This window comes from Microcaecilia unicolor, chromosome 11 (assembly GCF_901765095.1).
Source record: "Microcaecilia unicolor chromosome 11, aMicUni1.1, whole genome shotgun sequence".
NCBI classification, from domain to species: Eukaryota; Metazoa; Chordata; class Amphibia; order Gymnophiona; family Siphonopidae; genus Microcaecilia; species Microcaecilia unicolor.
The window spans coordinates 42042468-42061030 of NC_044041.1; the positions used below are offsets into that span (position 1 = coordinate 42042468).

At 45.6% G+C, this 18563-nt stretch overlaps 1 protein-coding gene across 1 annotated transcript in view; it reads right to left on the reverse strand.

Annotated features, from left to right (window-relative positions):
- LOC115479673 (nuclear receptor corepressor 2-like) overlaps window positions 1-18563 on the reverse strand; it is a 667653-nt gene that overhangs the window by 228196 nt on the left and 420894 nt on the right. The window contains exon 14 of the mRNA XM_030217748.1: window positions 13532-13630. Within this exon, the coding sequence (XP_030073608.1) occupies window positions 13532-13630 (99 nt within the window). The remainder of the gene's footprint in view (window positions 1-13531; window positions 13631-18563) is intronic.

Consider the following 18563-nt stretch of genomic DNA (forward strand, 5'->3'; position numbering starts at 1 on the left):
CCCTGGGGGAGGACCGGAGGGAGCACCTCCGGGACGGCGGTCTCTGCGAAAGGAATGCTGCTTGGGGGAGAAATTCCTCTTAAAGGAAGTGGGGGCAGAAGCACCCGACCTGCCCGGGCGGTACCGACGGGCTTCCTGAAACCGTCCTCTGGAGGTACCGGGACGAGCACTCGCCCGAGCCCTGACCTCCGGCAACTTCTTGCCCTTAGACGTGCCGAGATCAGTCACGATTTTGTCCAGCTCGACCCCAAAGAGCAGCTTGCCTTTAAAAGGCAATCTAGCCAGGCGGGATTTTGAGGCGTGGTCAGCAGACCAATGTTTCAGCCAAAGCCACCGCCGCGCAGAGACAGTCTGAGCCATGCCTTTAGCTGAGGCTCTCAAGACATCATACAGCAAGTCTGCCAAATAGGCTAAGCCCGATTCCAGGGCTGGCCAATCATTCCTCAAGAAATGATCCGAGGGGGAAGCCCGCTGCACCATAGTCAGGCACGCCCTGGCCACATAGGAGCCGCAAACTGAGGCCTGCAAACTTAAAGCAGCCGCCTCAAAGGACGACCTTAAAGCCGCCTCCAATCTCCTGTCTTGGGCGTCCTTTAGGGCCGTGCCACCTTCCACCGGCAATGCCGTTTTCTTAGTCACCGCAGTGATTAAAGAATCCACGGTAGGCCACAGATAGGCCTCACGTTCACTCACAGCCAAAGGATAGAGGCGGGACATAGCCCTAGCCACTTTAAGGCTCGCTTCTGGGACATCCCATTGAGCCGAAATTAAGGTGTGCATGGCATCATGCACGTGGAAGGTTCTAGGCGGGCGCTTAGTCCCCAGCATAATGGCAGAGCCAACAGGGGCTGAGGGAGAGACGTCCTCCGGAGAGGATATCTTCAAAGTGTCCATGGCCTGTAACAACAGGTTGGGCAAATCCTCCGGGCGAAAAAGCCGCGCTGCAGAGGGGTCATCCGCTCCATCCGAGCGGGGATCCGACTCCACCAAGGAATCCGCAAAGGACCGTTGGGAGACCTCAGACACGCTGCCCTCATCTACATCGGAGGAGACAAATTCCTCCAAGGCCTGGGAATCAACCCGAGGGCGTTTACCTCTGGGAACCTCAACCTCTTTACCAGAGGAGGGAGCGGGGGCAGCGTTGTGCATGAGGAAGGCCCGATGCAGCAGCAAAACAAACTCGGGGGAGAAACCCCCCAGACTGTGCACCTCCGCAGCCTGGGCAACAGCCCTAGGCGCGCTCTCAACCGGCGCTCGCAGCGGGGGAGAGACATGCTGCGCATCCAAAATGGCGTCCGGCGCGAAACTCCGCGAAGGAGCCGCGCGGGAAGAACGGCTCTTAACTTTAGCCGCTTCTGTGCCGTCGCCCAAATTAAGGGCGTTCATGGCATTAATGTCTCCAACCTCAAGGGCGGCCCAAGAAGAAGCCGTCCGAGCCGCGTGGCCGGCCAAAATGGCGGAGGCGAGGAGCGGGGGATGGGCGTTTATGGCGGGAAAAACCGCCACGCCGGAGGAAGGACCGGGACATGCATCGGTCGCGAAACTGTCACCCACCAAGGGCGAATCCGGCTTGAAGACCCCCGCATCCCCTCTAGAAGCGCTCGAGCGACCCGGGGAGCGACCCTTTGCGCCCTCGCCCTCCGACGCCATGAGCCACGAGGAGAAGAATCGGGGAACCCCCGCCCGCTATAAAAAGGTAAAATTACCTGCTGTCCGCTCCGAGTTGTAACGACCTGGTGTCTCAGTGAGTAGCTGCAATAGACGCTTAAATAAACGTCGAAATAAACGCCTTTAAGGCCGTTCAAAATTTTTTTTTTTTTTTTTTAACGGAGCCAGCGGGAGGGGGGAGAAAAGGAGGGACCTGGCACCACCAGGTTTGCACTTGCTCAAAAGAGCCCTCAACCCCAGGCACTCAACAAAACCTAAAAATTAGGCTTGGAGGCCTAGCCAGAGCTGCTGCTGTGTGTGACCACCACCTGCTGAGATAGAGAACATACTGAGGAGTTTCCGGCAGCACATGACCACATATAGGGAGGCAAAAGTTTGCTCTCTATCTCCACCTGCTGGTAGATGGACACAACCCACCAGTCTATGGATTGATCAGCTTGATGATATGGAATCTCTTTTGTTTGATTTGCTGCCCCCTTACTTTGAATTCCCTCTGATGGATATTTCATTGGATGAGAGAAATAGAGCAAACCAATGGGACTGCCAAAGAGTATGGCTACTGGCAGGACAGAGGAAAGGTAGCATCTACTTTCAGAAGCAGAAGGACAAGCATTTGCTTCTGTGGTGAGAGAGCTAGCTGGTATTATATTTTCAGGTGGCTTACTGTAGAGCTTCTCCCATTGCTGCTGAATTCTGGAAGCCTGGGCAGGGCGAGCTTAAGCCATCAGGCAAACTAAGCAGTCCCATAGGTTGGCAGCTTCTTGGCAGGGGTGGCAGAGAGAAGCTGCAGTAGAAGCAAAACAATAGGTTCTGACAACTAGACAACTCAACAGTGGTGTATCCATTCAAGGCACGCGTGTGCCTGTCAAACAGTTGATATGTATTCTCCCTCTTGCCCTCTGCGCACAGTCTAGCATCTGTCACTTCCCTTCCTGGCTCCACAAAGCTGTGCAATTCTCTAACTCCCCCCCCCCCCCCCCCCCCCCACTCTCGTCCATGCCTTAAAATCACCTCCACTCCATTTTTTTGCCCAGGCAGCAACACACATAGGCTGCTTGCGGCCTGCACCAAGACTTTCTCTCTAAACCATCCCACCCCTTCTGACGCAACTTCCTGTTCTGTGATGAGCGAGACAGTTCAGAGAGAAAGTCCCGATGCAGGCCACAGGCAGCTATAAGTGCCGCTGCCCAGGCAAAGACTGGAGCAGGGATGGGGGACTCGAGATGCATCTCCTCTTAAAAATTCTTGGCTACGCAACTCAAAAAAAGCTATAAGTGCATACTCTTACACTTTTATGCATATTTGCAGGCTATTTAGGAGTGGTGGTACTGAAGTGATCATTTAACTGTTAGTAAAATTATCAAAATCTCAGGGAAGGAAGAGCCTGCAGGCCTAAAGGTTAACTGAGGGAACACAAGGTTCTCAACCCAGTTCTCGGGACACACTTAGCCAGTCAGGTTTTCAGGACATCCACAATGAGATAGATTTGCACAGAATGGAGGTAGTGCATGCAAATGTATCTCATGCATATTCATTGTGGATATCCTGAAAACCTAACTAGCTAGAAGAGTCCCAAGGACCGAGTTGAGAACCCCTGGCATAGAATGTTGAATAGGTTTGCACCATTCCTGAGTATGGGGGTAATGAGCATATGCATAGTTTAACAGAGCATGAACTGGTGCACCATAAGGCCTCTGGGTGGTATAATCTTCTTTGAGGGCCTGCAGCGAGGATTATTCTATGGGAAGGGGGAAGGGGAAAGAGGGCAGTTAGCAGGAGTGTGCTCAGATGAAGCAAATCTGTTGTTGAAACAATTCATTTTGCTCTTCCACGGAGCAAGTAATGCATAGAACAGATCCACAGGGTGCATTTTTTTTGGATGATTATATAGCAGCACCGTTTTAAATTATAATCTCAGGAACACCAATGCAGAAGCTCACGTTACAACTTACAGAGGGATATGACATCTACGCTATGTTAATAAGCTGAATGTGTTGATAAAGCAGAAATATATTAAAGCTTGAGTTGCTTTTCTCAGTCTTGACTGGTTTTATGTGCTGGCAATTTGAGTGCTATAAATGAAATGTAAGTTTGAATTCCCACAACTATTTAAAAATCTGGCATAAGGAAGGAGGAGGTGAGAACCTGTTCAATTCTATTTCACAAACCTAACCTTTATAGTTTAATTTTTTTTTAAGTTAAATCTTTCAATCATGTTGCTCAAAATAGCCTGAAATTCCTCCACCATTAGGTTTAATTTGGTAACTGAAAGTCCCTTCCAGGGATTAAAAAAAAAAAAAAAAAAGTCGCTCTTTAAAATTCAAATCAACCTTGCATAAATTTCAAAAGAGCTTTTCCTAGGAAGACCATGCTTAGATGCATCTCTCCAAATAATAAAACACATAGAAAAATCTTGATGTCAAGATAAATCCCTCCTGTCGGTACCCTTCTCCACCACCGCCAACTCCAGGCTCTGCCCTTTCTGCCTCGCCTCACCCCATGCCTGGAACAAACTCCCTGAGCCCATACGCCAGGCCCCCTCCCTGCCCATCTTCAAAGCCTTGCTAAAAGCCCACCTCTTCAATGTCGCCTTCAGCACCTAACCACCATACCTCTATTCAGGAAATCTGGACTGCCCCTACTTGACATTTCGCCCATTAGATTGTAAGCTCCTTGGAGCAGGGACTGTCCTTTTTCTTAATCTGTACAGCGCTGCGTAACCCTAGTAGCGCTCTAGAAATGTTAAGTAGTAGTAGTAGTAAAGCTTCAAAGATATATTATACTTCAAGACTAGAGAGTGACATGGTAATGCTTACCGCAGTAATCCTACGGTTACCGTGATGATTACCGCAGCAATGGGAGAATATTTTTTAAATCACACAGCACTACCACAGTAACAGTAAAACGTTTCACAGTAGCGCCACAGGGAATGGGGACCGCAATTATGTTTATCCGACAGTAATGCAGATAAAGGCTGGCCGTCCCTCCTCGCCTCAGTGGGCCCTCCCCAGGCCTACTTTAACGCGCCCTGGTAGTCTAGTGGCCGCTTCCCATTCCCACTGCTCTGCACAGTGCAGGCGCTTCTTCAAAATGGCTGAGACACTTCCACTTGAAGAGAAAGGGGAAATGGAAATGAGACCGCATTTCTGTGGTTTTTGCAACTACATTCAAAGCGGTTTACATAGTATATACAAGTACTTATTTGTGCCTGGAGCAAAGGAGGGTTAAGTGACTTGCCCAGAGTCACAAGGAGCTGCAGTGGGAATCGAACCCAGGTCCCCAGGATCAAAGTCCGCAGCACTAACCACTAGGTTAGAAGTCTCAGCAGCCATTTTGAAGAAGCGTTGAAACTGGGCAGAGCAGCGGCAGCGGGCAGGAAAGAGTAGGGTTTTTTCCTGCTCCAGAAAAGGCCACCAACCAGCCACAGCAAGAGCCAGCCAGCCACAACCAAGTTGGTATGTGACATGTTTCAGCATTAGAGAGTGTGTGTGCTCCTGACAGCAACAGCTAATTGATTAATTTTTGCTAAAAACTTTAAATGTTGTTTCACTTTCAATACTAAACATTGTTATTTCTCCTTTAAACTATAGGGCTAAAATGTTTATTTGCAATTCCTGTTAGGCCCATAAAATGTAATAAAAGCTCCCTATCTGCTTTGAGCGAGGAGATGTAGGGAAGAAAATTAAGACTACAGGGATGGCAAGGGGACAAAGATGGAGAATGCAGGGACAGTGAAGGGATAGAGTTGCAAAATCTGCTTCACAGCAGGGATGGGGTGAGAGAATGTGGGAAAATTAGGGCCGCATCTCGGTTATAATTTTTAATCACGATTAAAAGGCAGGGCTTAACCAGCATTCGGGGGAGGGCATATGGATGGACTGGGGAGCATGCATTTCCTCTCCCTCCCCACCCCCCACATTAGATATCATATCTTTGCTGGTGGGAATGCCAATGCCCTGCCAGTTGAAGAAATCCACTGCCAAAGAGACCCCCTTCCTCTTTGTGCTGCCTCAGGAGCGAGGAAGTCAGTGGGGTGCCTCCAGCCACCAATGCCAGCACCAACTGAGCATTCTTGGGGAATGCAAGCATTGGTGGGTGGAGGCACCTCGCCAACTTCCTTGCTTCTGAGGCAGTATGAGGAGGAAGAGAGTGACTCAGGCAGTGGATTTCTTTGGCTGGCAGGGCTTCAGCTTCCCTACCAGCCATTGAACAGGTACTGCAACTTTGGAGGGGGTGTGAGCCTGTTCTCTCTCTCACATGTGCCCCCCCCCCCCCGTCTTCACCCATTCTCTCTTTCTCTCTCATATGTGCCCCCCTGCCTTCACCCATTCTTTCTCTCATGTGCTCCCTGTGCCTTCACCCATTCTCTCTCTCTTTCTCATATGTACCCCCCTGTGCTTTCACCCATTCTCTGTCTCTCTCTCTCTCTCATATGTGTCCCTCTATGCCTTCACCCATTCTCATGCTCTCTCTTTCTATCATGTGCACCCCTGTGCCTTACAGGTTATAATTTTTTTATACCGCGAATACCTTATCAGTTCAAAGCGGTTCACAATAAAATTAGAACAACAGTCCTGATAAAATAAAAATGAATTAAGAGACAAACCAAGTTAGAAGTAAGACATTCCTGAAAAAGAACAGTTTTGAGCATCTTTCTAAAATGTACATAATCTATTGTCTAAAAAACAAACTGAGTAAGTGCCATATTTTAAGTGCTTGATAGGCAAAAAAAACATATCACAAATCCTAGACCTTTTAACTCCTCTAACTAAAGGAAATACAAAAGGAGAACAATTTAAAGTTCTTCTACTTCTAAAAGACCTTGAAAATTTGAAATGGAACAACAAATATTCAGGATAATCCTGGCCTCCATAGGAAGCCAATGAAGGCTGCCTTCACCAATTCTCTCTTTTTCTCTCTCTCAAATGTGTCTCCCCCTCCCCTTCTGCAGTTCTCTCTCAATGCCCTCCCCAGCTCACCCGCATGGTCAGTCTGGCATCTCCCCCTCCCCTCCTGGATCACAGGTGGCTCTCTCTCCCCTCTCCTCCTGGTTTAAGTTTTCTTTTTCAGTAAATCTTCGCCCTACTGCAGTAGCCGTATTGAAACGTTGCCTCGGCCTGCACCAGGCCTTTCCTTCTGACCCGTCCTGCTCCCTTCTGAAAACAGGAAGTTGCATCAGAAGGGGGCGGGATGAGTCAGAGGGAAAGGCCCGGTGCAGGCCGAGGCAGCATTTCAATACAGCTGCCGCTGCAGGGCCTAGTGGTTACAGCACTAGTCATGACATTCAGAGGTACCTGGTTCAATTCCCACTGCTGCTTTGTGATATTGGGCAAGTCACTTAACCCTCCATTGCCTCAGGTACAAACTGAAGATTGTGAGCCCTCCAGGGACAGGGAAATACCCGGTGTACCTGAATGTAACTCACTTTGAGCTACTACTGAAAAAGGTGTGAACAAAATCCAAATAAATAAATAAATCTCACACGGTCTCAATACCAGCCTCTATGGCTTTCCTATACAATATTAACCATGTGACACAGACTGTTATATGTATAAATTGCGAATACAAGTCAAATTGTGGCTGCCTAGTGCCTCATCCCATCTTTGTGTGGTACTTGATAATATCACCTCAATGAGTAAGCTCTCTGAAGTTAATATTAGTTGTAAAAATCACCCTTATTTCCTCTTTTGTTGACTCTGTTATCTGTAGTAGGCTATGTGTATTTATCTTTCTGGTTTATTTCCACACACAGTTTATGGTTGTCAGAGTTGCGGTTCCTACTTATCCCATCACATTACTCATGTTTTGGCCATCAACATAAACATGAAATTCTGGTTTGGCTGGCTGAGCCAGTTCCAAGGATCACAATGCAGCATCCTGCAGCATCCCACCTCTGTTATCACCCCCAAAGAGAACTTACATCCTGAAGTCCAACCAAGCTTGCTAATGCTAGGGACCAGCAAGTGAAGATGAGCCAGGAAGCCCAGCGACCAGAAATGCAATTTTAGCTTTATAATCCGATGAGGTCTCTCTGTAAAGTAATTCTAGCTCCTAAATATGTCAGAGAGAGAGAGAGAGATCGAGGCTCATTTTCAAAGCACACAGAATTACAAAGTTACATAGGTTACTATGTTACTTTCTAAGTCTATGTGCTTTGAAAATGAGCACCAAAACATATAAGCTTTATTAATAAGCTGAATCTGTTGGAGCGACTGACTATCCTCTTGCTGCAAACCCTATAATTTAGACCAATTCCTCATACCTTATTCAACCATACATATAATTTGCCTTTGGTTAGCCACCCATGTATTTATTCCAATGACTATGTACTACCCATCTTGTCCTCTCTATATACCTGAACTGCACTTTCCCCCTTGGTTACCTATTAAGGTGTTTCACTGTATTGCACAAACAGCATTAACATCATATCGATGTTATTTGAATGCTCTAATGCATTCCTATTGTGTTTTGTTGGTATTATGCTGACATTGTATTGTATCATATCATATCTATTATATGAATGTTCTTCCATGCTGCCTATTATAGTATCATTAGTATTGTGCTAATATCTACCATCTTTGTTATATGATTGTTTTACAGTATTGTTAAATGTTTGTATTTCTGATACAGTATCATAGCCAAGCAGATAGAAAAGGTGACAGTGAAAGCTAGAAGGATGCTTGGGTCCACTGGGAGAGGAATGGCCGGTAGGAAAAAGGAGGTGTTGATGCCCCTATATAAGACTCTGGTGAGACCTCATTTAGACTGTTTTAGAATTCTGGAGACCGCACCTTCAAAAAGATATAAACAGGAGGGTGGCTACTAAGATGGTCAGTGGGATAGACTTAAAATTTTCAATTAAAAAAAAACTTCTTTTCTTCTCACTTGCAGAGCTGCTTGCTATTATAATTTGCTATATTTTTGTCCTCCTGCTGACTTATAGTCACTCCCTTCCCATCCCTCTCCCACCCACTCTTAGGCTAGCTCTCCCTATATAGGAAAACCAAAAGAGAATTATCTTCAATAAATTCTCTATTGGACAATCCTGCTCATTGATATCCCTTAACATAGTGCACCTTCTCACACTAATCTTATCAACATGACTTTCATGCAATGCAATATCTGTTGTGCCTTAGTCCCAAGGCAAACCATCTGGAACCTTACAGCTTGTCCCATCTGTCTCCAAATATCAACTAAGAAAGATGAACTCAACAAACTAAAGACAGAGGAGACCTTTTACTAAGGCACACCTAAAAGTGGCCTGTGCTGGTGTAGGCACGCGTTTTGGACACACACTGGTCCATTTCCTCAGCGTGCCTGGAAAAAAGGCATTTTTTTGTGCCAGAAAATGGACATGCGGCAAAATTAAAACCAGAGCACGTCCATTTTTGGCCTGAGACCCTACCGCCACGCATTGACTTAGCAGTAAGGTCTCACGCGCTAACTGGGCGGTAAGGATTCAACTGCCAATTACCACTGGGTAAGCGCCATGCGGTAGAAAATATTTTCTACTGCGTTTTTTGGGCACACCAAAAATTGAATTACCACCCGGGGCACATACCAACTTATTTTCGAAAGAGAAAGACGCCCATATTTCGCCCCAAATCGGGAGATAGGTGTCCGTTTCCCGTGGGCGCCCAGATCAGTATAATCGAAACCCAATTTTTGGCGTCCTCAACTGCAGTCCGTCATGGAGACGAACAAACATCATGGGGGCGTGTCGGAGGCGTGGCGAAGGCGGGACTGGGGCGTGGTTATCGGCCGAGGAGAGATGGGCATCTTTAACTGATAATCGAAACAAGAAGGGCATTAATGACGAGAATTTGGTCCGCTTTATTTGGACCCTTTTTTTCAGGTCCAAGTCCCCAAAAAAGTGCCCCAACTGACCAGATGACCACCGGAGGGAATCGGGGATCACCTCCCCTGAGTCCCCCAGTGGTCACTAACCCCCTCCCACCAACAAAAACCCACTTTACAAACTTTTTTTCCCAGCCTGCATGCCAGCCTCAAATGCCATACCCACCTCCATGACAGCAGAATGTATTCTATCCTCTCACAGCCTTTCCCTGGTTCTGATGTGGGTCTCGGGTGAGTGTGACACCTTTTCTGTTAAGGGCACTGCAGAGTCACATCAGCAATGCATTGTGGTGGGTGTAGGGTATTGGGCTCCGTGATTCCACTAGCTTGTGTTAAATGCTCACAATGTTGGTAGTTGGTAGGCTCTATTCCCTTGGTGCTTTTCCCTCTGCTTACTGGGTCAGAGTGTGCCCTGTTTTGTTTCCGGTAGTCCATGAGGTAGTGGCCATATGTGTAAGACACTTTTAGATCCTGTTCATGTGTTAGCCACGTTACAGCACTTAGTTCTTAACTTGAATGTTGCTGAAAGAGGACATTGTACACCATTCTGCCAGCTCAGACCTACTGCTAATCTCAGTACCAGGGAGACTTGTTGCCAGTGGGGCACAACCTCTGATCTGCAGTTAACTGTAAGTAAAGGTGCTTATTCAAATAAAGGACGTTTTCAGCGAGATTAGTCTTCAGGTGTGAACTGCTGTGCCAAGGTTATACAGCAGCAACATGTCCTGTCCCTGGAGCACTTTTAGTGGGTACTGCAGTGCACTTCAGGCAGGCAAACCCAAGCCCATCCCCCCCACCTGTAACACTTGTGGTGGTAAATGGGAGGCCTCTAAAACCCACTGTACCCACATGTAGTTGCCCCCTTCACCCCTAAGAGCTATGGTAGTGTTGTACATTTGTCCCTTCCACGATCAAATGGCTTGGATTAGGACGTTTAGGAGCTGGGCGTTTTTAGTTTCCATTATCACTAAAAAAAAAAAAAAAAGCCCATCTCAGAAAGGACCAAATCCATGGCATTTGGTCCGTCCAAACCGTATTTTTGGAACGAAAGATGGACGCCCATCTTTTTCGAAAATACGGTCTGTCCCACCTCTTCACATACCCGTTTTCGGACATAGACGCCCATGGAGATGGGCGTTCGCGTTCGATTATGGGCCCCAGAATTGGCAGCAACTAAGAAAGCATCCAGGACTACCCAATTCCCAGCTGATTTACCACCACCAGCACTGCCAAAGAGAATAAAGCAACAGAGGAATAGATGTCACAGAGGCATTTCACCCTCCCAACCTTTGTCCCTATATAATTCCTTTGCTGCATTGGAGTATTATGATGATTAGAAAAGAACTACTGAGGTGAAGCCAGAGGCAAGGAATGTAGCTCAATCCAAAGGACCTCCCAAAACAATGATAAATCAGCTCAAAGCAGAAAATTCTTACTGCTAAAAAAAAAAAAAACTCCATTATAAAAGTCAGGAACATAGTTCAAGGGTCCCAATCTAGTGAAATGCCTTCCAGGATACTCTGCTATCAGAAGTGCCAACCAAATACTGAATTTGGTCCAAGAAGTGAGTAAGGATTCTAATTTGGCCAACAATAGCAAGTTTAGAGCACAGAGAGCAATCTAGAAACTTGGAGAGGGACTCAAAATCTTTGGTTCAGACTGTAGCTTTTTCTAAAGTTATTCCCACATATGGAAAGGGCAAGGAAAGACTACATAAAACAGAGAAGTTCAATAAGTGGCTTGAAGCATGGTGTAAAGAAGAAGGTTTTACATACATAGGATGATGGGGGCGGTATGTGGAAGAAAAATAGAAGGCTGCACTGTAATGATGGGCTACATCTTTTTGTGACAGGGTATATTTCTAGACATTTAAACTAGAGGGTGGAGGTGACAAAAGGAAGCAAGGGAATGCACAGGTGGTGAGTGTCCAATTGAAAGGAAGCTCTGGAACGAGGGGGCATAGGATGAAAATGGTAAGACTCAGAAGTAACCTGAAGAAATACGTCTTCACGGAAAGGGTGGTGAATTCATGGAACGGCCTCCCAGCAGAAGCGGTGGAGATGAAAACAGTATTTGAATTCAAGAGAACTTGGGACAAGTACATAGGATCTCTAAGGGAGTGTCAGGGAGAGAAGATGGCAAGGATGGGCAAACTAGATAGGCCACATGCCCCTGATATTCAGCCAGCAGCAGGCTGAATATCAAAGTCCAAAGTTCCCAGTTCCCTACATGGGCCATGTTTCGCCGATATAGCGGCGTCTTCAGGGGAACTGAAAGTTCAGCAACTCAGGGAGGAACATAATCCTCCTACCCGATCCAGATTCCTTGAGTCATTGTATATACACCCAAAAAACTGAGCACTCATTTAAATATTATTTTATTTCTTGTTTTGTTGGTTTTGGTTTTACTAACATAGGTAAAAAGTACTTTGATTCCCAGATATTTAATGCCCGGCCCTTTCCAGTCTGACAGAGGGTGCACATGTCATGACACACCTACTCTAAATATGCCATTGTCATGTCCCCCACAATTACCGCACAGCCTTTGCACTTACTGTGCATTAGTTTTTGCTGTTAACTCGTGGTAAGTACTGAAACTTACAGCACTTTAATAAAAGGGCCCCACATTGAACATAAGGCATATCGAGAGAAATGTGATTCAGTGATAAGTGCATGCCGGGCAGTGGCGTACCAAGGAGGTGGGGGCGGTCTGCCCCGGGTGCACGCTGCTGGGGGGGGGGGGGTGCCGCGGCGCGCGCCTGCTCTGAGTTCGCCAAACTTCGTCGCTCGTTCGCTGTAGCTCCCTCTGCCCCGGAACAGGTTACTTCCTGTTCCAGGGCAGAGGGAGCTGCAGTGAAGCGAAGTTTAGCGAACTCGGAGCAGGCGCACGCCGCAGCCCCCCCCCCCCCCCCCCCCAGCGGCATGCACCCGGGGGAGTATCATTTCACCGGAGGGGGGGGGGAAGGTGTCATTTAGCTGGGGGGGGGGGGGCGCGCTGCACCCCGGGGGGGGGGCGCATTGGCGCTCTGCCCCGGGTGCCATCCAGGCCAGGAAGCCACTGATGTCGGGGTGATATTTTGAGTCTCTTCTTTGCCACTAACCTTGGGCAAGTCACTACTTGTGCTTCAATCTGCTCAAAAATAACCGGGTAAAAATATAAACACCATCAACACCATCCTGGAAGCTTACAGTCTGCGTGTCTCAAATGTGTCACATCATCTGCGATTCCCAAACCTGTCCTGGGGGCTCCCCAGCCAGTCAGGTTTTCAAGATACCCACAATAAATATTCATATGCAAATACACCTCATACCATATTCATTGCATATATCGATTGTTGGTACTAATACTACTTAACTCTCTCAACTAAATATATTTACATTAAAAATATGTACTTTATTCAACAAATCTAAACTGATAACAATAAAATCGTCCTCTAATCAGTTTATATTTGTTGAATAAAGCACATATTTTTAATATAAATATATTTAGTTGAGACAGTTTAGTAATATTAGTACCAACAATTGATATATGTAATTAGAGATACTATTTTGTTAGAATTATTGGGTAACCTTGTTGTTTGCATTTATACATATTCATTGTGGATATCCTGAAAACCTGACTGGCTGGGGAGTCCTCGGGACAGGTCTGGGAACCACTGCATTATGTATATACTGTATTTTTGATAAAGTACTACATTTGCAAAAGAGTTAGGAATTCTGTTTATATGAACAAAGTTGTATGCCTAAAGGATTACTGTTTAATTAGGTGACACCATGGACATGCAATATTCTAACTTACATAGGATTATATATATTAACCACCCTGAAATATCCTGGGAGTCAGACAGTTTGGCTCCTGTTTGGGAACCTCCAGCGGATGAAAAACTACTTCGAATGAATATAATTCTCTTTATATCAAAGACCAATTTATTTCAAATGTAGCAGATTATAAAGCACAGAAAACATTACAAAAGTCCCAGGGCACATGTGACATCTACACGTCCTACCTGATTCTTCCCACGGCGACGATAGCTCCTCCTCACAAGGCTTTTGTAATTTTCATTCTTCTTTGTCAGATAGTAATAAAGGACACAGTCAGCCACTGTCTAGAAAGACACCAGCAAAAAAAAAAAAAAAAAATTAAGGGGGGGAGGGGTTTGAACACCAGCCACCTTTCAGTATGCTCATGCAAGCCAAAGGGTATTTCCATGAGCAAAAACACATCAATAGAATGTAAAGTGATATGACGTCAAGAAAGCATTGGCATGGTTCCCAGGTAATTTTGATTTGTGTGATGCTGCTCTTCAGACCACAGGTCCAGTCTGCTGTCTATGTGCCATGACATATCAATCTAGCAATGCCCAGTCTTGGGACTTCCCCTCTACTAACCTCACTGTTCACCCACACAGATCTGACTGGTGTAGAATGGGTAAAAGTGAATCAATTTTTCACTCTTTCAAAAAGTACAAAGACTAGGGGACACTCAAAAAAACTACATAGAAATACTTTTAAAACAAATAGGAGGACGTATTGTTTCACTCAAACAATAGTTAAGCCTGGAACTCATTGCCAGAGGATGTGGTAACAGTGGATAGCGTATCTGAGTTTTAAAAAGGTTTGGATAAGTTCCTGGAGGAAAAGCCCTAGTCTGTTATTGAGATGGGCATAGGGGAAGCCACTGCTTGCCCGGGGGTTGATACGATGGAATGCTGCTACTCTTTGGGATTCCAGAATCTTGTTACTCTTTGGGTTTCTGCCAGGTACTTGTGACCTGGATTGACCACTGTTGGAAGCAAGATACTGGGCTAGATGGACCACTGGTCTGATCCAGTGTGGCTATTCTTATGTTCCTATGTAAAATAACTTATCTACATTATTCATCAACAGAGGATTCAATGTCAAAAATCACAAAAATAGACGGCTTCTTAGTGTCTATTTATCAATGTGCATTATCACCCAATCTTTCGCATGCATCCAATGCATCTGGAAGGTAATTCTACAATAGGCTGCCAATTTATTAGACATCAAGAATGCACCTGTTTGGAGCCTGTTCTATAAAGAAAGGTAAGCACCTATGTTTCTTTATAGAATACCAGTATAACAGATCAAATACATGTCTACGTCTCACGTATAAGCACTTAGACCAACCATAGAGGTGATGTACATCCTTGGACCTAGATTGTGAAGGTACACGCATCAATTGCAGTATTTTATAATCTATACTTGTAAATGTGCACTCCGCCCAGACTCCACCACATGAACATCCACATGCAAAGTACATGCTATACAAGATATGCATTTACTTACAGAATAGCGTCTTAAGCTGAAACATGGTCAATTACATGCGTGTGTGAACACATACATGTCTACATGACTGAATTCTAGTCATTTACAAGTGCGTAATTGCTCCCTAACTTTATGTGGCTCCTTACAGAATTACCTCCCGAAAGTGTGCTAATTTAGCATGAATGCACTTTAATTAGTGGCACATTGTGTACAATTCTGGAGACCTTCAAAAAGATATAAACAGGATGGAGTCAGTTCAGAGGGTGGCTACTAAAATGGTCAATGGTCCTCGTCATGAGGACAGACTTAAAGATCTCAATATGTATACTATGGAAGAAAGGCGGGAGAGGGGGATATGATAGAGACACTTAAATACTTATGTGGCATAAATGCATAGGAGGTGAGTCTCTTTCAATTGAAAGGAAGCTCTGGAATGAGGGGGCACAGGATGAAGGCGACGGGGGATAGCTGGGCCCGGGACAAACCTGAGGAAATACTTCTTCACAGAAAGAGTGGTGAATTTGTGGAACGGCCTCTTGGAGACGAAAACAGTATCCGAATTCAAGACAGCGTGGGACAAGTACATAGGATCTCTAAGGTAGAGGAAGGGATAGTAGATGGCATGAATGGGCAGACTGGCTAACTCCCGTGGTCAGCGCTGAGCCCGAATAGTCAATGAAGGGCCGTTTCCAGTGACCAGCATTGAATATCCTGTTTGTTTTTGGCTGGTTTAAAGAGAACCGGCTAAGTCGATATTCAGACTTAGCCAGCTACCTTTAAACCACCCAAAGATATCCCATGTTTTCCCATTATAGTTATTGAAAATCTGAAAAATCTCCTGTGGTGACTCAGCAGGTCTTCCAAAGAATCGCCCTTGTAACCATAAAACTTTCTTATGAGTATCCACCAATTTACAAATTAGGACACATGGAGGGGCATTTTCAATATGACTAAGTCCAGGTCTAGCTCAAAACGTCTTAATTTTAGTCCTGGACGGTTTTGTTTTGTTCCACTATAGCTGAAAAATGTCCAAGTGTTTTGTATAACCTGCAATGCTTGTATTCTGACATCTGACATGCCTAGATACAAGAAGTTACAATAATCCAATCCTGTTAGAATCAAGCTCTGTACAATTATTCGAAAATCATAATTAGATATCATCCCTTTGATTTTAATGATGACTCGCAGTTGAAAGAATGAGATCGAGATTATATGATCAACTTGATGCTGCCTAGTTAAATTGGAGTCTAATAAAACACTCCCAAATTGCAAAGATATGGTTTAACCAAAGACACACGCACACATATACTCACACACAACACACATAAACTCACACACACACAAACACACATATACTCACACACAAACACACATATATTCACACACACACACACACACATATACTCACACACACACACACATATATTCACACACACACAAACACACATATACTCACACACACACACACAAACACAAACACAGAAATGATTAGATGAGTCGCACTTTGCATGCTTTCCCCACCTAGGTATGGCACAGACCTGATAATCACCAAAATAAAAGTAAAAAATAATTGCTATGTGTGATTTATTTCAAAGAATACTGTAGCCATACCATATCAAAAACAAAATCATAAGTCATAAACATACATATACAACATAGAGAAAATGTGGAGACTTCAATCCAAATCCCCCGAAGCAGCATTTGGCAAACCAGGGGGGGAGGGGGCTGGTAAGTTGATTTAATTCAGATAAGTACTTGTCATCACAGACATTTTTACCCATGCTTTTTCTCATCTACCAAGATTTATTTTGATAAAAATACGTTTGCTGTATTTGTTTTGGAGCATGTGGAATTTTCTTGTGACCGATGATTGATATAGCCACACCGGGTTAAAGAATTATGACTGTTGGTGTTGGTTTCTGAGGTCTTTTTCTCCATATTTTCTATGATATGTTATATATGTGTAGGTTATGACTTTGTTTGTGATATGGTATGGTTACAGTGTTCACTGAAATTAATCACACATAGCAGTTACTTTTCACAGACCTGATAACCTATTGTACAGCTGCCCTTGCTACCATTCCTTGCGAGAGTGTTTGTCAGTCAATTAACATCAACGTTAAGTGTCCTCAGACTTCAGACTATAAACACTTCAGGGAACCATGGGCACGTTGACCTTGGTATAGAAATACAACTTGTCATTATTAATTTTCAGAATCATCTACACTGATTTATAGTAGAACAACCACTGAAAGAATATTAATCAATGCACGGAGCTGAGTAAGTGGTTTCAACAGCTATTTGGGGGTTTCACCTTTTTCAATGGAGCTTGGTTCAAGTCATTATGTCCCACCAGATAACAAGGAGTATCAGTCCTAAGGAGCAGCACAGGGCACGCTATATCATGTAACATTAACAATCCAACTTTGTCCACAGCACGAGGCCCACAAGTGCTACATGAGACCTCTCTCCGTAGCAGGGATATTAAATATTAAACGGAAACCAATAAGTAACTCAGTTGAAGGTTTGACAAAATTTGGACTCATCTGCTACAAGGGGAGTCAGGAGTGAGCCAGGCCTAGTCTGCAGCTGACTTTGGCGCTTGCAGTTTGGGCCTGTCTGATATCATGCCATTGTCCTGCCCTTAGAAACATTGCCACTGCCCCTCACCTCCCCTTACTGTTTAAGCCAGGCGTGGGCAACTCTGATTCCTGGTGACTGCAAACCAGGGGCATAGCCAGACCTCGGTGGGAGGGGAGGTCCAGAGCCCAAGGTGGGGGGAGGGCATATTTTAGCACGCTGACCCCCCCCCCCCTCCACTTTCGACTCCCACCGCCGCTAGGTACCTTTGCTGGCGGGGGTCCCCAACCCCCGCCAGCCTTAGTCTTCTTTAGCATGTTCGCTGATCTGTGCTGTGAGTCCTGACTGACGTGCATGCAGGACATCAGTCAGAACTCACAGCACAGATCAGCAAACGCACTGAAGACCGGCGCTGAAGAAGACTAAGGCTGGCAGGGGCTGGGGACCCGCGCCAGCAAAGGTACCTGGTGGTGGCGGGGGAGGGACAGCGGCAGAAGGGGGGTCGAAAGTAGAGGGGCCAGGGTTAAATCTGAGGGAGCCCATGCCCCCGTGGCCCCACCTAGCTACACCCCTGCTACAAACCAGTCAGATTTTCAAGATAACTCTCATGAATATGCAAGTGTGTGCAAATGTATCTCATGCATATTCAGACTGAAAACATGGCCCGGTTTGGGCCCCCTCCACTTCAAGAAGTGAAGCTGCCCACCCTTGGTTTGACAGGTTAGGGCCCAATATTCAGCAGCACTTATCCAGGTAGGAGCATCTCCTATCCGGAAAAGTACCTTTGAAAATCATTACTGACCACCCCAGCACCATCCAGACAGCACCAGTGCGGTCCAAGGAGCCAGAACTTATCCAGGTCCTGCTGATATTCAGAGCTAATATTTTGCTGGTTTAACTTATCTGGATGCTTATTCAGGTTCTGACGCTGAGTATCAGCCATACCCGGATAAGTCCAGTAGGCAGCTTATGTCCAGATATTCAGCGCTGGCAGCCAGGTACGGCCTATCCCTTTAAAAACCGGTCAGCATTTTAAAGCAACACGGACTATGGAGATTAAATATCCGGGGGGGGGGGGGGGGGAGTTGATTGTTTAAATTTTAGTCACATCATAATCCTTCTTTTAATATTACATTCTTCCTCTGTGCTGGCAATAATTAACATTCAGAAGTG